Source organism: Lepus europaeus, chromosome 23 (assembly GCF_033115175.1).
Source record: "Lepus europaeus isolate LE1 chromosome 23, mLepTim1.pri, whole genome shotgun sequence".
Classification (NCBI taxonomy): domain Eukaryota; kingdom Metazoa; phylum Chordata; class Mammalia; order Lagomorpha; family Leporidae; genus Lepus; species Lepus europaeus.
In genome coordinates this window covers 13041878-13065519 of record NC_084849.1, presented here as the reverse complement: position 1 = coordinate 13065519, position 23642 = coordinate 13041878, and the positions used below count along the sequence as shown (strand labels likewise).

General features: G+C 60.3%; 1 protein-coding gene across 2 annotated transcripts in view; it reads left to right on the top strand.

The window, feature by feature from the left end:
- The window catches only part of TESC (tescalcin), a 41570-nt gene that overhangs the window by 16142 nt on the left and 1786 nt on the right, over positions 1-23642 (top strand). Inside the window, exons 2-6 of one of the 2 annotated variants that reach the window (XM_062182379.1) lie at positions 5424-5493; positions 15186-15266; positions 18855-18994; positions 20528-20589; positions 20697-20804. In XM_062182379.1, coding sequence (XP_062038363.1) covers positions 5424-5493; positions 15186-15266; positions 18855-18994; positions 20528-20589; positions 20697-20804 — 461 coding nt within the window. The remainder of the gene's footprint in view (positions 1-5423; positions 5494-15185; positions 15267-18854; positions 18995-20527; positions 20590-20696; positions 20805-23642) is intronic. The other variant, XM_062182380.1, reaches the window with a different exon arrangement.

The following is a 23642-nucleotide window of genomic DNA, read 5'->3' as shown; positions in this document are numbered from 1 at the left end:
CTAAAATCAGAGACCCAGGGGTGGGAGGTTGTTCCCCTAATCCTCTGCTTTTATTGAGTCAGGCAGGGCAGAGGGGGTGTGTGTGTGCGTACGCACGTGCACACGTTCACTTGGGATGTAATAGGCTGCAAGCTCTTCAGTTGCTAAACCTGATCTACAATGGCTGACACCCATCCTCCTAGCTCTGGGACCTTGGGCAGGTCTCAGTGTTCCCATCTCTAGAGTGGGGACAGAATCATACCTGCCCGATGGGATTGGTGAGAAACATCTGGGAGCTAAGTCTTGTCAAGAGTAGAATTAGACATGGTGTCTCGGACATAGTAAATGCTCACTTAGTGCCTGCTCTTGTCGTAGTCATGAGTGTGTTTGCTACTTTGTGTCTAAGCTTTTGTATCTTTGAGTCTGAGCTCCCATCTGATAACTTCACCCCAAGTACCTGCACGGGGCCAAGCTGAACCTGAGATCTGGGAGCTCCACCCAGGTCTCCCACTAGGGGGGCAGAGGCCCAACTGCTTGAGCCCTCGGGTGCTGCCCCTTCCCCCCCAAGTTGAACTTTTAGGCCGGAAGCTAGAATCAGAGGCAGAGCCAGAAGGCAAACCCAGGTGTACCAGCTCCGGGCTCACCTGCTGGGCCAAACACCTGCTCTTGCGTTGGTTTTTTAGTGGCTTTATTGGGATGTCATCCACACGCCGTGACATCTGCCCGCTGAAAGGGTGCTCCGTGGCTGGTAGCATAACCATGGGGCGTGCGGCCATCACACAGTCGGTCACATGTTTTATCCCTCTTGGAGAAGTCGGCCGCAAGGCCTCCCCATTCTCCTGCTAGGTCTCTCTCTGCCCCAGCCCCTGGCAAGCCCTGGTTGTCTCTGTGTCCCCGTGGATTTGCCTGCCGGATGTTTCATGGAAACAGATGCACAGCGTGTGGCCAGCAGGCTGGCCCTCTGCGCCCGCCCTCGTGTGCTGGGGGGGGACGTGTCCTTACTGGTGGTGGCTTCTGATCAGTGTTTCTCAACGGACAGATTACTGTATCTGTGGTCTTGCATAGCAGGCTTCCTGTGACCCAGGAAATGAGGCACTGTGGGGTGGCCGAACAAAACCCCCAAAACCAGAGCCACACATTTTCCCCCGGACAGGCTGAGTCCACAGGGTGGTTGTGCCTCTGGCAGGGTTCGTGACCTTGACTCCCTCCCTTCTGAGCCTTGGTTTGCTCTTCTGTGAAATGGGGGCAGTGTGCCCCTCACAGCGCCACGAGAAGGGTTGAGTCAGGGCAGGTTTGCGTAGGATGCAGGCCTGGGCCAGGGAGTGAGTGAGTCATTAAGGGTAATGTTTGGGAGATTCCTCAACTGTGCCATCCACAACCAGGCCGTATGCTAAAAAACGCTGTTATCTAATATGGATACACCTTGTATTTTAGAGCAAAACTGGAAAATGCGGATGAATAGAAGCAAGCGCAGGGGCCTGCCTGGTGGCATCACCTCTCGGAGCTCCAGGTCGAGTCCCAGCTGCCTGGCTTCTAACCCAGCTCCCTGCTAATGCACCGGGGAAAGCAGCAGCAGGTGGCTCAAGTGCTTGGGCCCCCGCACCCCAGTGGGAGACGTGGATGGAGCGCCTGGCTTCGGCCTGGCACGCTGTGGACCAGTGGATGGAAGAGCGCTCGCTCTCTCTTTCTCACTCCATCCCTCTCTGTCTTTCAAATAAATAAACAAATCTTAAGAAAAAAGAAAACAAAGGCTTTAATCCCAGTATGGAGTTGAGAGATAATTGCTATGATTATTTTAGAGACTATAATTCTAGGGTTTTAAACAATTACTTAGAATGCATCTGTACATAGTTGTGGACTTTCCCCAGCGTGGCGTCTGCCGTGGAGTGAGCTGCTCTAAGCCAACCTTACATTTCCAAGTCGGATGCACAACTCTAACTGCCGCTTGGAAAGGCAGCACGTACCTTTTTATCACAGACGAAGTGTATCGTGACGTGTTCACCTGTGTGCTTCTGACTGACGCTTAGAGTACAATTGTAAGCTATTACAGGTTGAGCATCCCTAATCCAAAAATAGAAAGTACTCCAAATATGAAACTTTTTGGGTACTGACATGACACTGAGTGGAAATATCTATACTGTACAACCTTGTTTTGTGCACAGAATTACTGAAAATATTTTTTTTGACAGGCAGAGTTAGAGAAAGGTCTTCCTTCCGTTGGTTCACCCCCACAATGGCCGCTACGGCCAGTATGCTGTTCTGATCCGAAGCCAGGAGCCAGGTGCTTCTCCTGGTCTCCCATGGGGTGCAGGGCCCAAGCACTTGGGCCATCCTCCACTGCACTCCCGGGCCACAGCAGAGAGCTGGCCTGGAAGAGGAGCAACCGGGACAGAATCCGGCACCCCAACTGGGACTAGAACCCGGGGTGCTGGCGCTGCAGGCAGAGGATTAGCCTAGGGAGCCGCGGCGCTGGCCAGATTACTGAAAATATTATACAAAGTTACCTCCAGGCTGTGTGCATAGGGTATGTGTGAAGCACAACGGAATTTCATGTTCAGATCTGGGTCTTGTCAACCATGGGTCTCCCCAAATCTGAGAAATTCCGGAGTTTGAAAGCTGTCTGGGCTCAAGCACCCTGGAGCGGGGACACTCGGCCTTCTAAGGAAGGCGACGTGAGCACGCCTGTGCTGTCGTGTTTTGGTTCCTGTCGGATTCATCTTCTCGGGATAAGTCCCTGTGCGTAGAGTTCCTGCAGGTCTTCAGTCAGCTTCGTGTGGTGACGGTACCCAGGTGCAGGGCTTTCTGGGAACACACCTGCTGACCTGTACCTGGCTCAAGAAATGGAGCATGCCCAGCGCCCGGGAGACCCTGCACGCCCCTTTCAAATCTTGAGTACCCTCTTTGAAAAAATGCATTTGAAAGAGAGAGAGGGAGACACAGCAGAGAGTGGGCTCCCTTCCGCTGGTTCACTCCCCAAATGCCCGCCAGAGTTGGTGCTGGGCCAGGCTGGCACCAGGAGACCGGAAGTCAGCGCTAGTCTCTCAACTTAGTGGGGCAGAAACCCAACTGCTTGAGCCATCGCCACTGCCTCCCAGCGTGTGGGTTAGTGGGAGGCTGGGGCTGGGACAGAGCCAGAACTTGAATGCAGGCGCTCTGATGTGGGATCGGGGTGTCCCAAGTGACGTCTTGCCTACTGTGCCCACCCACGATGCCCCAAGGGCAGCCGCTGTCCTGACCTCAGACGCTGTAGATGAGTTTTGCTTGTTCGTGAATTTTATGTGCAATCGCGTCTGACTCCTTGTGTTCGCGATCATGTTTCCATGTTCTTTCAAAATTTGCAATTTATTTTCAACTTAATTTGAAAGGCAGAGGGAGAGAGGGAGAGAAATGGTTGCAATGGCCAGAGCTGGGCCAGGCGGAAGCTGGGAGCCAGGACCTCCATCCAGGTCTCCCCTGTGGGTGGCAGGAGCCCATGCACTGGAGTCGTCACTCCCGGAGTGGCACTAGCAGGGAGCTGGAGTCGGGAGCGGAGCTGAGACTTGGGCCCGAACATCCGCCCGTGGGGGCCCCTTGGTTGCTGCCCACCAATCCGCTCTTTGACCTTTCTGTGTGTGCGTGCTGTTCCGCCCCTGCCCAGCCCTGGGCTTTGCCGCTGCGGCCTGGAGCAGCGCCAGCCTTTGTGTGGACCCCGCACCTCCCAGTGGAGTGGCTGGGCCATCAGGTGGGCGGAGTCCCTGCTGGCACCGGGGACATAAAGAGCCGAGTGTCCCTGCAGAGAGGTGCAAGCTGCCTGTGTGTCTGCGTGCGCCACGTGGCACCAGCCCCCTCCCGGGTCCTGAGGAGCGGATGAGCTCATGCATGGCCCGTGCCCACGGCATATGGCAGCGCCCCGCCTGGGCTGGCAGCCCTCGTGCGCGTGTCCTAGCACACAGCAGCTGCCGGGAGTGCTTGTGGATTCCGGATTCTGAGCGGTCGCTGCTTGAAGCGGCATTAGCTCGGACCTCTGGCTAAAAAAACAAGCAACCAAAACCCCGAAACAGGGCAGGAGGTGGAGTGAGCAGTGGGGCCCCAGTAAGAAGAGAGAGTGTGCCCCAGGAAGAGGCAGCCTGAGGGCTGCGGCAGGTGGCAGCTCTCCAGCCCAGCCACTGGCCAGAAGCTTTGCCCGTGCGATGCAGAGTCCGGGCCAGCCCTGAGGCCCAAACACCAGGCTGATGGGGCTGCGGCCCGCTTTAGAATCCAGTGCAGACTCTAGGGCTTAGAGACGAGGGGAGAAGAAAACCTTACCCAGCCACCCCGGCGCCCCCCGCCCTGGTTTACCTGGGGTGCACTCCTGGACTTGTGCTGGGGGCCCAGGCACACACAGGGACCTGCTGAATGCCCACCGTGTGGTCCCAGCCCCTCTGCTGAGCTTTCAGGACCCCCACACGTCTCCCCACCTCATCGGTGGTTTTGGAGATGAAGTGAGAAACGTATCCAAGCGGCCCCTGTGGAGTGTTTTCTAAGATGAGCACAGGTGTGTGGGCGTAACTGCGGGCTGACCTTGGAGGTGGCGTTGGCAGGAGACGCACGGCCTCAGAGTGAGGACATGGATGATCAACGTCACCCCTGGGCTTAGGGTCCCGAAGACCACCAGGGAATGAGAAGGCATTGCCCACGGCGCCAAGCACCACGTGCCAAAATCCTACTTTTCCTGCCGGTCTCATTTCTCCACCATGTTCTCAGTGCAGGCCTCCCAGCCTAACCCGTCTTCCCCTTTCATTCCTTGTCTGTGTTAAAGATTGATTGGTTTGAAAGGCAGAGTAACGGGGAGACCAAGATCTTCCATCCAGTGGTTCACTCCCCAAGTGCCTGCAATAGCTGGCTCTCGGCCAGGCTGAAGCCAGGAGCCAGGAACTCCATCCAGGTCTCCCACGTGGGTGGCAGGGACCCAAACACTTGGGCCATCGTCTCTGCCTCCCGGGGGGCTGCATTAGCAGGGGGCTGTGTCAGAGGCACGGAGTAGCCAGGACGGCAACCAGGCACTCCCAGAAGGGGTGCAGGTGTCCTACCTAAGCAGAGCTGAAGCCCTGCACCACAGCGCCCACCCCCATCCATCTCTGAATTTGTGACCCTGCAGAACCCGGTTCTCAGTTTGGAAAAGCTCATCTTGAGGATTGGGAGAGGAGGGAGTCGGACAAGCAGGTGGAGTGTCCCTTTAGTAGGCTGGGAGCCCCGCCTGGCCGGCCCGCCTGCCCACGAGCTGTCTCGGCAGCAGCTGAGAGGGAACTGGACTCATCGCCCCAGCCCGCGTCCCCAGGAAGAATGGGTTCGTCTGCCAAGGAGGTGTGGGTGTCCTGGTGGGGCGGCTGGGCAGGGCTGGGCGGGAGGACACCTGCAGCCTTCTTTGCATGCTCCAAGGTCAGCGGTCACTGATGGTTCTCTGTCTGTCCCTCCCTCCCCCTCAGTCTCATCGGAGCAGATCGAGCAGCTACACCGGCGATTTAAGCAGCTGAGTGGAGACCAGCCGACCATCCGGTAAGACCTGCGGCTGGGGTTGGCAGACCTGGGGCTCGGTGGGGTGGGTGGGGTCTCTATTTCCCCTGAGTGCTGGGGGGGCTTGGAAGAGCCCCTGAATTGCCCCATTTGCTCAAGCAAAGCTGTGGTGGTTCTCTTCCTTCTAGTTCCTTCTGAACCAGGGTGTTCTGATGGGAAGGAAAGAGTCAAATCTGTGTCTGTTGGCATCAGAAAATCGTAGCTGGAGTGGAGATGGGGGGTTGGTGCTGGGGGAGCTTATTCAGCCCCCCACCCCGCCCTACCTCGTACTCCTGGATTTGTGCTGGGAATCCCAGGTGCGTATTGTGCACCTGCTAAAGGCCAGGGCCGTGCCCGCCTGGGTGTGAAAGGAGACTTGTGGTTCAGCTGGATTCAGGGGCTCAGGTGTTGTCCGGAGGCCCTCTGTCCCTTGTTTCTACCTCTTCCGGTTCCTCCAGCCTCAGGCAAGACAGGCAGGTGACAGGTTTCTGTTAAGAACTGATGTGCTATGCCATTTCAAGCAGTGGTCTTTAGATACCCTGCAAGTTACCTTTGTGTGAGGAGGACCGTCTCGAGCTATGTTCTGTCTTCAGTGGTGGCCACGTTACCTGGAGCTTGGTTAGAAAGAGGCCCTTGACCTGCAAGCTGCTGGTCACAGCAGACGCTGCAAGCCACACCATGGCAGGCAGCTCTCCACCACCAGCCACACTGTGGCAGGCAGCTCTCCACCAGATAGAGTCCCAGAGGAAACAGGGTGTCAAGGTTACAGCCGTTGCAGACTTGGAGCAGCCCAGGAAGAAGCCTTGGCTCTCAGTAAGCACACGTTTCACCTGCGCTGTCTGGACCCCCACGTGTGAACACCTACGCGCCCATCCGTCTTAACAGAACCCAAAGCATCCATCTCAGGAGCTCAGATTCTAAGTCTTGGGGTTTGCATGGCCTCTGATCTCGCTTTAATTATATCCAAGGCAGAATTAAAGAGCACCAGGAATTATACCTTTGCTTCCACCTCTCTGATCCGCTTTGCCCAGTGAAAGTTACCTGGCTTCTCATGGGCTGGGCTGGGCTGGGCTCACGTGCCCGACTATGAGGAAATTGCTGGGGCCGGCAGCTGCAAATGCAGGTTGGTTCTTCCCAGGGCTGTGAGGGGAGAGGTCTGGGGTCGGACCCAACCTGGGCTGGGGGTGGGGGGGAGTGCTGTAGCTTCAAATTCCATGTGTGTTGAATTCTTCGATCTTTTTAAAGATTTATTTATTCATTTGAGAGGCAGAGTAAGACAGGAGGAGAGACAGATCTTTCATCTGCTGGTTCACTCCCCAGATGGGCACAATGACTGGGTGTGGGCTGATCAGAAGCCAGCGGCCAGGAGCTTCTTCCAGGTCTCCCATGTGGGTGCAGGGGTCCAAGCACTTGGGCCATCTTCTACTGCTTTCCCAGGCACATTAGCAGAGAGCTGGTTTGGAAGTGGAGCAGCTGAGACTCAAACAGGCGTCCATATGGGATGCTGGTGTCGCAGGAGGAGGCTTAACCTGCCACACCACGCGCCATCCCCAATTCTTCAGACTTGAGGTTGAGGGTGCAGAGACCAAAACATGCAGAGCTCCAAGCCAAGCCTGTGTAGAAATCCTTCTGCCTTTGGCTGTGTGGCTTCGCGTAGTCTCTCTCTTTGCTTCGGGGAGCCTGTCCCCCTCACCCAGAAAGCGAGTGGGGTCACGTGGGGTTTGGTTTGAACACTAAGGATGAGCCGACGTGTGTGGGACAGTTTCGCTCTGAGCTGGGCTCACAAATGGGGCTGTGGCTGTCCTGCCGCGTGCTGGGAGGCCCGGGCAGTGGTTGTCCTGGGAGGAGGGTGCAGAGGGGCCTGGGGCTGTGTGAGGAGGGGCACGGGAGACCCTCACTTCGGGGTTCTGTCGTCAGAGCCCCTGACCGTCTGGCCACCGTGCACCTTCGGAGGACGTACTGAAAGGGGGTGCCCCACACCCGTTCTTTGCAGCTGGAGGGCACACGAATCACCCGGACATCTGGCCACAGTACAGGCTTTGTTTCGCTGGTCTGGGGTGGGGCCTGAGCATCTGCATTTCCAACAAGTGCAGGCGGCCGTTCAGCACCGAGGACAGCGCACAACAGGCCCTCCACGGTTGGGCGGCTGGAGCGTGCCCAGGCTGGCCGTGCTGCAGGGGCCAGGCTGCTGCCTCCCCCTCCTGCACACGCAGCCCTGGGGCCACCTCGTGCCGTGTCCTTGCCACAGCTGCCCTTGCGCACCCCCCTGGCAGAGTTGTTGAGAGACTCCAACAGCAGCCCTCAGTGGCTCCCCAGGGTGTTCTTGGGACCCGTGAAGGTGTGCAGGTGCTGGCTTCTGCTGACACCTCAGCGTAGGCCACCTCCTCCCTGACCCCCTGAACCCCTACAGCTGCCTCCGAGGGCTGCCCTATCCCACCCCTCCCAGCACAGAACTGGAGCGCCGCACCACCCCCCCAACTCCATCCGCAGCTTCTGGCCCTGTCAGCCCACTGGGAGGCAGGAGCTGGGTCTGCTTCCTGGCCCAGGTGCTGAGTCGGGAGCTTATTAAGACCGAAGGTGGCCTTGGAGTAGGTGAATGAACGAGAGCTGAGGAGCAAGCGGCAAATGACAGTTAACAACGCAAGCGCTCTGTACCATACATCATGGCCCCCCCGAGGCCTGTCATCAGTTGTGGTTCGTCCCTTGTGGGTTTGTGTTTTCAGGAGAGAGTGGAGCTGGGGCCTGGCACCCAGGGACTGTGCGTGGGTGTCAGCTCTTCCCATTACTCTTGTTTTCCGGGCTCCGTGGCAGGAGCCGGTTGCGTCTGTATTACACGACCTCTTAGGAAGTGGTGCTGAGAACACCTCCTCTCCCATTCTACAGATGGGAAGGTAAGGCTCAGAGAGGCCCCCGTGTCCCTGGCCCTGGGTCACTCAGCTCCTAAGTGGAGGAGCTGGGATTTGAACCTGGCTCAGATGCTGCTGGAAGGAGGCCGTGGCCTTGGCCTGGACTTGAGAGCGACCTCTGAGGACCCGAGTGGCTGAGGTCAGGGACCTGTAGTTCCCATCACTGCAGAGCCTGCACACAGAGCCAGCCTGCAGGCAGGAGGGGAGGGCCACAGCATCTGTCTGTCATATGCAAACGAGCCTGCAGGGACCGCTTTGCCTAATCCCAGGCTACCCAGCAGGCCGGAAGGAGGGGGACTGGGCCGCTCTTGTGGTCCCCTGGGCTTTCTGGCTCCGTCCTCCTCTGAGCAGCTCTGGGCTGGGATCCAGTGGCCAGCGCCTTCCCAACCCCCGCTCTGCCTGGCCTTGACTCAGAGGCCAGGCCAGGCCATCAGCTTTCTCCAAGCCGGCACCTCGAGGGTGCTGCCCAGGACGTCCTGGGCTGAGCCGGGCAGGGTTCCTTTCTTTAGCATTTTGAGGCTTTTGGGGAGAGCTGCCCGGAGGGAGGCATGGCCTGGGGCTTCCCAGCCAAGACCCCCGGGCAGCCCCTGGCCCTCCGTGGGGGGTGTGGGGATGTGGCCCCTCTGCCCCCTGCCTCTTGGAAAGCACAGGGAGGGAGGGAGTGCTGAAAGCCGTCTTCCAAAGTGCAGGCTTTTTCCAGAGACCCGGCTCTGTACGTTGCATTTGAAAGCCCGAAGAGTTAGGTTTCTAAATTCGCAGCGTCGATACATCGAACACAGCTTCGAAACAGTCCCACGAGGGGCACAGCGGCCAGAATTGATTTTTCCCTTCAACCCGGCCTTTCCTGTCTCTCTCCAGTCTGCTCTCCATTCCAGAAACCACCAGGGGCCCCCGTCCAGGGGGCAGGGCAGCCCCGCGGCTGTGGCACCTTCTTCCAAACCCTGCTTCTATGTGAATTCCTGGCAGGACCGGTGCCTGATTCCTAAAACTCCATGATGCCGTGTTCCTCTTGTTATAGAGCCCCTCCCCAAATTGTACGTGCTCCAGGACGCCCCAAACCCGAATGCATCCTGACCACCGAGGGCCAGGGTCCGTGCCCACCTGGCGAAATGCCCACATAGGAGGGTGCTTACCTACTGAGTGCATGAAGCACCCACTGTGAGCTCCCCTCGGATGAGCGCCTGTCCTTTGTAAGCGAGCCCGTTAGAAGGTCAGAATTGTAGACGGGAAAACACGGGTGGCTTCCTGCTGTTCGTTCTTATCGGGTGCAAGTCGTTGATAGCAACTGGGAACTTCCTGAGAGCTCTCTGGCCGCCCCTCAGACCCCAGAATAGACACCTGGGTCACTTCAGACAGGGTGACGAAGCAGCCCGCGGGAGGCCGGGTTAGATAGCGCCAGTTGCGAGCGTATTTTTAGATCCGTCAAGCCATCGGATGCGGAGTGAGGCCCGACATGGATACTCCGTGGCCACAGCCCCCACCGTGTGTGGGGGCGGGACCAGGACTCTGCATCCGCTGTGGAGAGCCGCGTGCTGACAGCCCGGGCAGCTGCAGAGCACCCGTCTCTGAGTCCGCCTGGCCTCCCAGCAGTGCCCTTGCCATTGATTTGTGACCTTAGAGGCAGGAGGTCCAGCTGCCACGAGCTGAGTGGTGACCATGCCAGGCACGCGGCTCCCGGCTCCCTTGTGTGGTCTTGGGTTGCCCCAGTCATCCCCACTTTACAGATTGAGAAACTGAGTCTGAGATAGCACAGCACGGCCACGGCTTGCGTGCGGAGCTGGCTGGCAGCAGAGCTGGGGCCTTCTCCTTGGCTTCCCTGCAGCACTGGGTCCCCTGGGAACCCAGTGTCTCACCTTGAACCTGTCCGAGAGCTGACGGTTGTGGCGGGTCATGGAGAGGCGCCCACAATGGTGAGGGTGTCGCGTGCTGCTGAGCTCACTGCGCTACCAGTGCTCAATCCCATGAGGCTTACATTCTGCAAGGGCCAGGCCTACGTGGGCGGCAGGAGGCGGCGACTCCAGGCTGGGGGCCTGTGGCCTGGCTGCTTTCTCGGCTCTGAGGTCAGTGGCTGGGGGCAGCCCCGAGCCCAGACGCCACAGAGCAGACTTTGCGTTTGAACTGGGCTGCCTCAGAGGCTGCCGGAGACCACACCGGGAGTGTGACCTTGGTGTGGCCTTGGCCTTGCCCTTCCCTTGTGGGCTGGGTGCTTGTCCTGTCCTCTTCCGGGGTCCCCAGTAGGGCCTCTTGGGCTGGGGGCAGCGGGGAGCAGATCCCCCCCCGCCCCGGAGCCCTCTCTCCTCTCTCTTTAAAGTGGCACTGCACAGCCCTGAGGAAGAGCACGGGGTGGTGGGAGCCGGGCTGGAGCCCCGTGCTGGCTGTGTGATGGCGGCATGGTCACCAACACAGGTACCTCTCGGTGCTTGGTGAGAGCCCACCGGGATTCCTGGGCTGGGTGAATCCACTTTGCCTTGCCGTGATAAAGACCCAGCAGCCTCGCTGGAAGGAATGGAGGTTTGTTGTGGCTGCTGGTTCTGGAGAGCCAATGCCAAGGCTGGGTGGGCGTCTGTGGTTCAGCCTCTGGGGAAGGGGGTGGGGTCTTGCTGGTGGAGTCCCAAGGTGGCACAGGGCACCCTGGGTGGGAGGCAGGGAGCACGTGTGTCTGTGTCTCTCAATGTACACCTGCCGGGACTGTGCCTTAATGGCTTCATCCAATGCAGTCCCTTCCCCAAGACCCCGCCCCAGGCATCAGGACTGGATGGGTTTCTGTCCCCGTGGGGGCTAGGGAAGGAATCAAACCCAAACCACAGGGAGGGGACCCCCAGGGGTTCAAACTCCCTGGAGGAGGCGTGCGAGGTGTGTGCCTCGGTGGTCGCTGTGGGTGGCACCTGCCACCCCCCATACACACACACACATGCTCACTCACTGGGCTGCAGTGTGAAGCAGACCTGTGCCTCCCCCCGCCCCCCACCTGCCTGGCCCTCAGCAGAGCCAGTTCCGCCAGCCCGGTGAGTACCTGGGGACAGGAGAGGGAGTGGGAGCTTAGAGTGAAACCAGCTTTTATGGGACATTAAACCGTGGGGAAGCAGGGCTTGGCCTGCCCCAGCTCTGGGCCCCGCCCATGTCCTCCTTGTTGAAGAGGGAGGGTGGCAGGTGGCAGGGAGTGTCCCCGAGGACAGACAGCAGCCGCCACTCCCATGGGCAGCTGCTCCCCCTCTCTGCCTCAGTCTGCTCATCTCTGTAATGGGCCTAAGGTCCTGCCTTCCAGGGTGGCTGTCAGCTCCAAACAGCACTGGGCGCTGCCCACCGCTACCCCTGGGGGAGGAGCTGATGACTCGGCAGACCACCTGCTGAGCTGCTCTGGCTTGCCAGAGGGTGTGTGGTGTTGGGTACTGGGCAAGGCTAAGGGGCTCGGCTGCCACAGCCTGAAGCTACTGTCTGCAGAGCCCCCGATGCTCCGTGGGCTCCGGGCTAAGCGTGTGCTAAGCATGTTCCAGACTTGACCTTCCGTCAGTTGCACCCCCGTGCTGTGTGATTCCTGCTTCCAGAGGGGCAGGGTGGAGCCCTAGGCTGATGGCCGAGGCTGTGCCCTTCGCCCCTCGGCAGGTATTAGCATGCCCACTTCACAGGTGAGAAAACCAAGGCCGAGGAAGGTTCGCAGGAGCCAGGACGCCCAGCCCGACAGCCGGCGAGGGTCTGGGGTCTCCCGGAGTGACCGGCTGCTTCCCTGCTCCTCAGTTCCCTCCTGCGGTGCACGGGAGCCCTGTCCCCGCAGGCGCTGCTCAGCCAAGGCGAGTGGAGCAGTGTGGTGTCCGGGCAGGAGCCTGGCGCTATGGGCACCTGTTGGTCACGTGCACGCCCTGGCCGGGCCGGGCCAGGCTGGGCTGGGCTGGGCCTGTAGTATCCGGGACAGCAGGAACACTCATGGTGTCACCTGGGAACTGGGGTCGTGCAGGCGGTGAGGGTAGGCATGGCCGTGGCTGCCATCTAGCCGTGACTTGGCCACCTTGGATCCTGTCCCCTGGGAACCTCGGCTCGGTCCCCTCCCGGGGCGCTGGGCTCTGCCTGTGGTTGCCTTGCGGGAGGAGGAAGGGGACAGGTGCCTTCCGGCATAGGGGTCTGACATGCGCAATGCACACACAACTCAGGGGACTTTGATGGATGGAACACCCACAGGCCCCGTGCCCGCTCCAGGCACGCCCCCCAGGTCGGTTAGACATGGTCCTGACTTCAGCTCCACGGTTTGCATCGGCACGTGGTGTTGGTACAGAGGTTCTTTTTTTAAAAAAATTATCCTTTTTTTTTTTTAATTTGAAAAGCAGAGAGAGAGATACCCTGTCTTCTGGTTCACTCTCCAGTTGCCTGCAAAGCCAGGGCTGGGCCAGGAAGAAGCCAGGGGCCCACCTACTTGAGCCATCGCCTGCCACCTCCTAGGGTGTGTGCCAGCAGGAAGCCAGACAGAAGCAGAGCTGGGACCTGAACCCGGGTCCCCAGTGTGGGACGGGGGCGCCCGAGCGGCATCTTGACCACTGTGCCGAACGCCTGCCCCAGCGCAGGGCTTCTTTTCTTGTTTTAGGCTTTAGGGATTTTTTTTTTCTAAAAAAAATCCATTTTATTTATGGGAAAGATGGAGTGTCAGAGGCTGTCCATCTGCTGGATCACTCCCCAGATGACCACAAAGGTTGCGGCTGGGTAAGGCCAAAGCCAGGAGCCAGCCCAGAACTCCATGTGGGTCTCCCACGTGGGCGGCAGGGACCCAAGCACTTGAACCACCGTCCATCATTTGCTGTAGGTGTAGGCAGGAAGTCAGCCGGGCACTCCGACACGGGGCACCTCAAGTGCTGTGGCAAACGCCCACCTCCAAACAGGTTTTGTTTTTTAAATAAAGGCTTTATTTTTTTTTTTTTCAAAAAGTTACATCTTACATACTTGCCCCTTGCAATGTATAATTCAGAGACTTTTAATAAAGAATTAGGTTTCTAGAACCACTTTTTTTTTTTAAATAAGATATATTTATTTATATGAAAGGCAGAGCCAGAGAGAGAGGTCTTCTATCACTGACTCCCTTCCCAAATGGCTGCAACAGCTGGAGCTGCGCTGATCTGAAGCCAGGAGCCAGGAGCTTGTTCCAGGTCTTCCATGCAGGTGCAGGGGCCCAAGGACTTGGGCCATCCTCTGCTGCTTTCCCAGGCCATAGCAGAGAGCTGGATCAGAAGTGGAGCAGCCAGGACACGAACCGGCACTCATATGGGATACCAGCACTGCAGGCAGTGGCTTTACCCACTACTGTGCCAGCCCCCACAATTTTTTTTTTTTTTTTTTAGTGTTTTGTTTTTTTTATTGGAGAGGCAGAGACAGAGAATGCCTGTCTCTGGTTCATTCCTCAAATGCCCTCAGTGGTCAGGGCTGGGCCGGGCTGAAGCTGCGAGCTGGGAACTCCATCCAGAAGTCCCGCGTGTGTGGCAGGGAACCAACTGCTTTTACTGCTGCCTCTCGGGGTCTGCATTAGGAAGCTGGAATTAGGGGCTGGAGCTGGGGCTGGAACCCGGGTCTTCTGGTACGGGCTGTGGCCGCTGCCCAGACTGCCTGGCCCCGCCCTCAGTTTCAGAGCATCCTTCACGGCCCCCGAGGGACACTGTCCCTGCCCAACTCCCTTCCCCAGCCCTTGGCCACTGCTCTTCTGTTTCTCCGGATTTGCCCAGTCTGGACGTTTCCTGTAGATGGAGCCCTACAACAAGTGTCCTTCCGTGCCTGGCTTATGTCACCCAGCATCATGGTTTCAGGGTCGGTCCTCGCTGCAGTGGGTGTTAGGGTGTCGTGCCTTTAGGTGGCTGAATAGCCCAGTACACGGGGAGGCCTAGGCATCAGGTGACAAACAAGGCTATCCTGAGTGACGTCTTTGGGGTTCAGCAGTCTTGGCACACACCTGCGGGTGGCGTCGCACCTGCCGGCCGCTGCCACTGCGGATCCAGAGCAGCCAAAGCAGGGGCCGTCGGCTGGGGCCTCAGGGTGGGCGTCGGGCAGTCTGGGACCCCTTGCCATGGGTGCCCATCCCAGGGCTCTGCCTTTGGAGGTGAACGCTTGATACGAGGGCACTTGTGACGTTCGCGGAGGATGGAGGGAAGAGGCGAGTTCGCTTTGATGCAGAGGATCTGAAACCCTGCTCCGTGTTTTCGCTGTGCCCATTTCTCGTGAGCCTTTTTTTCTTTTTTTCTTTTTTTTGACGGGCAGAGTGGACAGTGAGAGAGAGAGAAAGGTCTTCCTTTTTGCCGTTGGTTCACCCTCCAATGGCCGCTGCGACCGGTGCACCGCGCTGATCCGAAGCCAGGAGCCAGGTGCTTCCCCTGGTCTCCCATGCGGGTGCAGGGCCCAAGCACTTGGGCCATCCTCCACTGCACTCCCGGGCCACAGCAGAGAGCTGGCCTGGAAGAGGGGCAACCGGGACTAGAACCCAGTGTGCCAGCGCCACAAGGCGGAGGATTAGCCTGTTGAGCCACGGCACTGGCCCTCTCATGAGCCTTTTGACGGCCCTGAATCTGCATGGATTTCAGAAACGTTTTGCAGCGACACGAGCCGATCGTGTAATTCTTTTCCCACCGATGGCCTGAAGCCCCGTGGCACAGCTCTCCTGGCCCAGCCGGCCCCTGCCCAGGCTCTCGAGGAGAGGCGGGGTCCCAGTCCCACCCCCTCTCCCTGAACTGTCCCGGGGGCTCACTCCCTGCCACGCATACCCGCTGACACCATGTTCTTTTTGTCGCTCTTTTCCTGGTGCCTTCCCCGCTTGGGAGCCAGCAAGGAGAACTTCAACAGTGTCCCCGACCTGGAGCTCAACCCCATCCGCTCCAAGATCGTCCGTGCCTTCTTCGACAACAGGTGGGTGGGCTCTGGCCTGCAGGGGCCCCGAGGCGGGGGGCTGTGTCCTTGGAGCCCCATGGGTGCAGGACTTGGGGCTCAGAGCGCCCCTTTTAGCAGGGGCAGGGGTTGTGAGCAGAGGCTGGGGCGGAGGGAGGTGGTCGTGAGTTCCCAGCTGGGGGACTTGGGGCTGCCAGTTCCATCTCCCTAGGTTTCCGTGTGCATCACCTCCGGCCGCAGGACAAATGCCCCATTAGCTCCCCTTTCTGTAGCTCGGGAATCAGCTGGGGTCTCTGGCTCGGGGTGGGGTGGGGGCTTTCATGGAGCTGTCAGCTGCGGCCGGGCTCTCGCCTCAGGGCTCAGCTGGGGCCAAGGGGGTCTCTCTCTGCTTCCAGGGTCGCTGTCATGCAGCCCGAGGCGTCTCCAAGCCTTTGCATAGATGGCTTCCTCCAGAGAGGGTGTCCAGCTGGGGAGGGTTGCACCCGCCCAAGACGGAAGCCACCATCTTTTCAGAAGTTGTCTACCTGAGAGGCGGGCAGACAGGCTGCTCACCTGCTGGTTCACTTGCCCAGTGCCTGCAGCAGCCAGGGCTAAAGCAGGCTGAAGCCAGGAGCCTGGAGCTCCATCCAGAGCTCCCACATGGGGTGCAGGGGTGCTGCTGTTTCCCCCGGGGTGTGTGTGTGAGCAGGGGGACTTGACCTTGGGCACTCCAGCACAGGGCCTGGATGTCCCACCTGGCGTCTTAATCACTGTGCTAAACCCCGCCCCCTCCCACCCCACCCTACCCGGCCTCTTTGTGTAACCCAGTGTCAGAAGTGACACCCCACCCACAACCCGAGATCACAGCTCCTGCCTCGGGGGCTCTGAGGTGCTGTGTGCTGAGGCGCTAGTGAGCGCTCGCTGTGCCCATGGCCCTGGCTTGCAGAGAGCCTGGTGCAGACCACAGCTCGGCCCCCAAGCATCCACTGGCCTTTAGGTTGGAGGACTTGGTGATCCTGGGGTGGGGGTGGGTCTGGTGTTTGTGGCTTTGTGGAAGGGAGTGTGTGGGCAGAGCACTGGGGTACATACATTGTCCAAACACATTTTACTGTGTGTGCTTATTTCTTAAACCTGACCCAAGTCCCTGTGGTCTCAACCATCACCCCTGGGGGCTGGGATCCGCCCGGCTCTGGACAGATCCAGGAATTGTGTCCTTAGCTCTTAGGGTGGAAGCCAGGTGTCCCTGGCTGTAGTCTGTGAGGGAGGGGCGGACGGGCAGGGGACTGGGCTGGCACCTCCCTCTGGCGAGAGGGCTTTGGGCAGGGCAGTGGCTGAGTCCCCTTTCTGGGAGGGCCTGAGGCCAGGCAGGGCGGCGGCAGGACGGCTGCAGGGCGCACAGGAGGGAGTAGGGGACAGAGGTGCTTCGAGGAATGCCCAGTGTCCACAGGCAGGCGTGCAAACGCAAGGCTGGAGCAAGGTGGACTCCAGGTGGGACAGGGCAGGGCGGAGGATCGAGGGCTGGACTATACAGTCCGGCGGGAGAGCAGGTGGGTACCGGAGATTACCCAGAGAGCCAGGAGCCTGGGGGGTTAGCTCTGATTTGCATCTTGCAAAGCTCACCCTGGCTGCGGGTGGAGAGCAAGGACTGGCGGGGCGGGGGGTGGGGGTGGGGGTGGGGGCAGGAGGGACCTGGGGGGACCGGCTGAGTGAGGGAGTGGCCGGGACTCCTGGGTTGGGCTGAGAGTGGCTCACGCTTCATGGAGCCAGCATAGGCAGGCATCCAGGGACCTCTTGGGACCAGGTTGGGGTGGCCACAGCCTCACCCACCTATCCATAGACTCTGGAGAGACCTCGTACTGCGAAGGGCGACACCTGTAACTCCCAGTGAGGGCGGATTTCACAGGAGGAGCCGGAAGTGGATTTTCCAGCCTCAACCTTCATCCCCAGAACTCCTTAGGAATAGGGTAGGGACTGGAGCAGCCGTCTCCGGCCGCTCCCTTCATTACCGGGTAATCAGAAAGTTGAGGAAGTAAAAATATTGCTCTAAAACTGACATTTGTAAAATAAAGGAAGAGAGCTGCCTGGTTCTAGGCTGGGCTCAAATTTGGACGTAGCCCTGGCTTCTGCCCCTAGTCCTAGATGCCCGTTTCAGGTGTGGGAGTGGAGAGCAGGTGAGGCTGGCTCCAGGTGCTTTGTTTGCATTTCCTGGGCTCTGGGCTTTCCCAGGCTTTGTGGACCCTGGTCTCAGCCTGTGCAGACTCCCAGGGAGGTTCCTCCCAAAAGTGGGTCCCAGCCTGCCCTGAGAAGGACCCGGAGCCTGTCATGGTGTCTCTCGCTGCAGCTGGAACTGCCCAGGAAGGGCATGGGCTCCAGGGGAGCCCCCTGACAGCCACAACTTGGACACGGTTAAAACGTGTTGGGAAGAGCCGACCGCAGAGCCCTCAGACCCCGGGCGAGCTCAGGGGAGACAGGCAAACGCTCCGAGCGTGGGAGGTTTCTCCTCTCCCTGCTCCGGCCATGGGATTCACTGCTTTCTAGAACATTCTCGGGCATAGAGAAATTGGCGGTGAAGCGCAGTGGACTCGTTGGGGGCTGTCAGTGTTCATGGGGTGCTGGAAGATGGCAGAGGCGTGTCTTTAAACTTGCTTGGTCTTAAACCCTGGGTCAGACCCATGTAGATGGTCCGGGCACAGGGGTCCCGGGGCCGGCTGGAGAACTGTGCTGTGTCCAGGACTCCGCTGGCCCTGTGCCCGTTGGGCCACAGTTCCAGGAGTGATAAGGCCTGGCCCTGGTGTGGGGGATCTTGCGTTAGGGGTTATCTTCAAACCGTTTTTTGGGCAGCTGTTTCCCTCTGTCAGGCTGGGAGCGGGGCGGTTTGTCAGTGCTCATGTGGATTTCCGCGCCCCGACTGCACACCAGGTGCTGGCCCAGGCACCAGGCAGCCCCAGCGCTGCATCCTGAGCCCCGGGCGCCCCTCCCCTCTGTCGAGGGGCTCCCAGCCCGGATAGAGCGGGGGCGGGAGAGACAGGGCTGTGGGCTCTGCAGGGCTCTGGGCGCTGCTGTGGGTGCTCAGCCCCTGGGCGGGGGGCGGGGCGGGAAGTGGCTGTGGCTGGGTGCCCTGCCTCTGGGTCTGAAACTTGAACCTCACACAGTCTCCTCGTTGCAAACACCTCTTTTTTTTTTGTTTGTTTTTGTTTTGTGTTTTTTTTTTTTTTTTTAAAAAAAACCTTTTCAATATGCAAAGTGTGAAACCCTCCTTGGCTCATAGGCTGCAGAGGAGTAGGCGACAGGCCCCTTGTAGCCCGTGGTTCACCCACCCCCTGAGCTCACGGAAGGATCAGGTGTGTCCTGCTCGTGCCTCAGTTTCCCCACATGTCAGTGCCCACCTGTGTGCCCTATAACGCCCAGCCCTCAGCAGCCGTGTGTTCTATGCCAGCCCCCTGGACGGTGAGGCAGAGTCGGGGCTGGACTTGACACCCCAGGGGTTCCTGGGACCCCACAGAGCAGGTGCTTGGGGAAGAGCCCGTGCCCAGGACGGCTGGGTTCTCGGGCACTGCTGCTCGGGGGAGGGCGGGATCTGGGTCCTAGCTGACACCCTCTCCTCCCCCCGCCCACGTCTTGCCGCTGCAGGAACCTGCGTAAGGGGCCCAGCGGCCTGGCCGACGAGATCAACTTTGAGGACTTCCTGACCATCATGTCCTACTTCCGGCCCATCGACACCACCCTGGGCGAGGAGCAGGTGGAGCTGTCCCGGAAGGAGAAGCTGAGATGTGCGTGCCCTCCCCGGCCCCACCCCAAGGCCTCAGAGCGCGGGTGTGCACAGGAAGGGGAGGGGGCAGGGAGACCGCTTGCATCCTTTGGCCATCCGTCCCCAGGAGGGTGGCTGAGGTGCACACCAGCGCTTCCCCATCAGTGTCCGAGCAGCTTTGGGCTTCCTGGGACGAGTGAGGGGCTGTGGGGTGATGGGTTCACACAGACCTGGGTGCCAGCTGGCCCCTGGGCCGAGTGGCCCTGTGACTCTTTTTTTTTTAAAGCTGTATTTTTTGGGATGGCACAATGACAGAGACATCTTCCATCCACTGGCTCAAGCCCCAAATTACTACAACAGCTCAGGCTGGACCAGGCAGAAGCTGGGAGCTTGGAGCTCCATCCTGGTCTCCCATGTGGGTGCAGGGACCCAAGCACCTGGGTCATCTTCAGCTGCTTGCTTGGTGTGTCAGCTGAGAGCTGGATTGGAAGTGGAGTAGCCGGGGCTTGAACCGGTGCCCATGTGGGATGCCAGTGTCATGGGTGACGATGTAACCCACTGACCTCGAGCCAGAACACGGGCGAGCTGATTCCAAACCCACGAGTGGTTCTGAGATGGCACAGGCAGAGCCCCCGGCGCCTGGTGATGGTCCCTGAAGTGAGCCCCTTCCCCACCTCCGCGGACTGTGCTGGGGCCACAGTCCTGGGTCGGCTGTGGCCCAGGCCGGCCCTCGGTGGAGCACGTCACGGCTGCTTTTCCCCGTGGACTCTGGCCGACTGCAGCCTGGGCTGGGCCGCTCACCATCGGGATCTTTAGCTCCGGGGCGTGTCCGTGGGGACATCCCCAGGGCCCCTGTGTCACTGTGGGTGTCCGCTCCAGGGCGGGGTAGGGGGCACGGGCCCAGGAAGTGGAGGGACTCTGTCAGGTCCAGACCTGTGGTTTCCTGCCTTTAGCAGGGTGCCGTCTGTGCAGGGTGCTCAAGTGGCAATGACAGGAAGAGACCCGGTGGGCACTCGGTAGATCCTGGCTCTGGGGTCTCTCCCGGGTCTGAGCCGAGATGGGCGGTGGATTGGGGGAGGTGACCTCCCTCCAGTTCCTCGTGTGTGCTGGGCCATGGGCCGCCACCATGGCCACCACCACCACCGTGATGTCAGAAAGGGTGAAGTCGCTGGAGGAGGGGCTGCTGCCCCTGGCTGCGCTCGGGGGCTCAGCCGGGATCCTGGGCAGCCCCAGGCCAAAGTGGCTGCAGGCCGGTGGAGAGCGAGGCTGTGACCTGACTCCCGTTCTGCTGGTGTTGCCATGGTGCTGGCCGCCTCCACAGGGTGCCAGGCTGGTCCTCTGGGCTCTCACTCCCAGATGCTATTGTTCCCGTTTTACAGCTGGGGAAACTGAGGCCCAGAGAGGTCCGTCTGGCCCCACAGCCTATGCCCTTGCAGCTTTGGCACTGAGGTCTCTTACTGATGTCTCGGGCTGAGTGGTGGCGACCTTAGAGTGAGGGAAGAGGGGGCCCGGGCTCCTCCCCGCACTGAGCCGCGCCCTGCCCTTGCTCCCCCAGTCCTCTTCCACATGTACGACTCGGACAGCGATGGCCGCATCACGCTGGAGGAGTATCGAAATGTAAAGTATGCTTCTGCCCCCGCCCGCGCACCTGCCGCCGCCCCGGCCCGCGACCCGGACGCAGGCCCCTGGGCGCCGGGTCACGGGGTCTCTGCCCTGCCTGGCAGGTGGTGGAGGAGCTGCTCTCAGGGAACCCCCACATCGAGAAAGAGTCTGCGCGCTCCATCGCCGACGGGGCCATGATGGAGGCGGCCAGCGTGTGCGTGGGGCAGATGGTGAGTGCCTGGGGCGGGGACTCCACACCCGCGGCCGTGCGCGCGCACTGCACACCTGCGGCCCGCTGTTGCTGCCACCTGCGCCCTGTGTACCCCTCTGCCTGGGGCGGGGCTCAGAGCACGGCCCCGATCCTCTCCTGCTTTCCCCGCCCACTAGGAGCTGTGCAGGGTGGGGGGGCGGGGCTTGAGGCCTCCTGGGACCGGCCAGCCCCGCCCCCAGCCCCGCCTTGTGCAGACTGCAGGAGGCCCCGGGAATTGATTTCTCTCCTCTTGAGTGACTCAAGGCGGTTTCTGGCCTCAAGGCCAAGGGTCCCGGGCGGGGGGGGGGGGGGGGGGGGAGTTGTGCTGGGCTGGGGAGACCCCCGGGTCTGGGGCAGGCGGAGGAGCCGGCGGGGCCGGGTGTAAGTGAAGTGCCCAGTTGTAGTGTTCGTGTTCCGCTTGATTTCACTGGTGGGGAAACCCAAGTTCACAGCACAGAAAGGACCCTTCCCCGGGGACCGCTCCGGTGGACGTGGTGCCCGAGGGCTTTGGTCGGCTCCACGGATGGGCTCAGCTGTGTAGGGACACCTGGGTCACCCCGTTCCCTGCAGGCCGCTGAGCCCAGGCTGGTTCCTGAGGGCCCGGACTGCTGCCAGGCCGGGTTCAGTCATCTCACTGGGCAGTGGTTTATGTCTGCCGGGTGCTCGGGGAGGCTCCTGGCCTGGGGGAACCATCCCACTCGGGGCTCGTGACTTCGTGGGGCACGGGGTCCCCGCGGGTGCTGGGCCAAGTCCCTGTTTGGTTCAGCTGCGCTCTCCTCAGGTTGCTCCGTCCCACTACAGCCTCTGTGGGCCGTGGTGTTCTTCATCTGTGTCCTCGAGGCCTGGTGGGAGCCCCAGGCCTGGCTACCACCCACGGGCCCACTTCCCCGGTCACTCAGCAAACCTTTTCTGGACCAGACGAGCACAGCTGGGGCTGTGTGTGCAGCCTCCCCTAAGGTTGGGGCTCAGGGCCGCCTGGCCTCCGAGGACGCCCCCAAAGACGCACACGCGTGGGCTGCCCCCTGGCAGTCTTGCAAAGCCAGCTGCTGCGTGGGACAGCGATTCCTCTCCCGAGTGACCGCGGAGGCGATGCTGGGAGCAGGCTGGCGGCTGCAGTAGCTGCGTACCCTGCTCCGCCCCAGCCCCCCGCAGCCCTGCTGTCTCGCCTGCTGGGGCCTTACCTGTAATTAGCTCTCCTTGGCCGGCCTGGGGAGAGGGCAGCCAGCCATCTCGGTGCTGGAGAGAGAGGAGACCAGGGAGGGAGGAGCCCAGGGACAGGGCTGGCCAGGCCAGCTTGAGAACGGGTTGTTTTTATTTAAAAGATTTTTTAAAGATTGTATGTATTTATTTGAGAGGCAGAAAGAGAGGTCTTCCATTTGCTGGTTCACTCCCTAAATGGCCACAACGGCTGGAGCTGGGCAGGTCAGGAGCCAGGAGCTTCTTCCAGGTCTCCCATGTGGGTGCAGGGGCCCAATCTTCCACTGCTTTCCCAGCCCATAGCAGAGAGCTGGATCAGAAGTGGAGCAGCCGGGACTAGAACCAGTGCCCCTGTGGAATGCCGGCACTGCAGGCAAGGACTTAGCCTACTATACCACAGCACTGGCCCCTATTTAAAACTATAAAGAAACCAAAAAGGGGACAGAATCCTGCCCCCAGGCACAGCCGTCACGGACTTGGAGCAATCTCTGCTGCTCCCATCTGGACGAGCAGCCTAGCCTCAGTACCCCTGGAGCCTCATCTGTGGAATGGGTGCAAGGACAGAGCCCGCCTGGGGGCTGTTGTGAGGTTGACGTCACCGTGAAGTGGTCAGCACAGAAGTCCTCGGGCCACGCCCTGTCGCGGCTGTCTGAGCCAGAGACGCACCAGAGCTGGCTCTGCCTTATCGAGGCCTTAGCCCCTGAGGGGACCCAGCTCTGCAGAAGATGGCCCGAGGGCTTGGGCCCCTGCCACCCAAGTGGGAGACATGGAGTTCCTGGCTGCTGGCTTTGGCTTGGCCCCGCCCTGACCATTGTGGTCATTTGGGGCGTAAACCAGTGGATGGAAGCTCACAGCAGTTGGGGCTGGGCCGGGCTGAAGCCAGGAGCCGGGAACGCATGGGTGACAGGGACCCAAGTACTTGAACGAGCCCCTGCTCTCTCCCGTGGCACACATTAGCAGGAGCTGGGGCTCAAATCCAGGTGCCCCAAAATAGGATGTGGACATGCAAAGTGGTGTTGAGCTGCCCTGCCCAACACCTGTGCCCAGAGCTTTTGACAAGCCACACATAGCACAGACATCCCTAAAGTTCACGAAGATGCATGTGCTGGACAAGCTGCTGGATTCGCAAACACTGTCGCACCGAATTATCTTTTTCAGTTGCATTCTCCAGAAACTTGTCTGGAGACCCCATCCGGGCCTGTTTCTGATCCACGGCACTCGGCCTTGAGCTGGCGTCGTGCACGCGCGGGGGCCGCCTGGCAGCAGGTGTGAGCTGGCGCCGTGCACGCGCAGGGGCTGCCTGGCAGCAGGTGTCTCTGCCCCCGTGGACGTGCGGGTCTCCAGGCTCCTCCATGGCGGCACGGGTGTGCGGTGCTCTACATGGCTACGTGGTAACCAGCACCAGGGCCTCCCAGATGTGTGTGGCTGGCCTCTTAGTGACAGCCACGGCCACAGCATGCTGCCGGCGCGGGATCCTGCTGGGTCCCAGAGTGCGGCCGGAAGTGGGCGGGGCCCCAGGTACCGTCCCCAGAGCAGGAAGGATGCAGGGGGAGCCTGGAACGGCCAACACTGCTGCCGAGAGGCCCCAGGCTCAGCCCCGCCTCCCCAGACTCACAGAGAA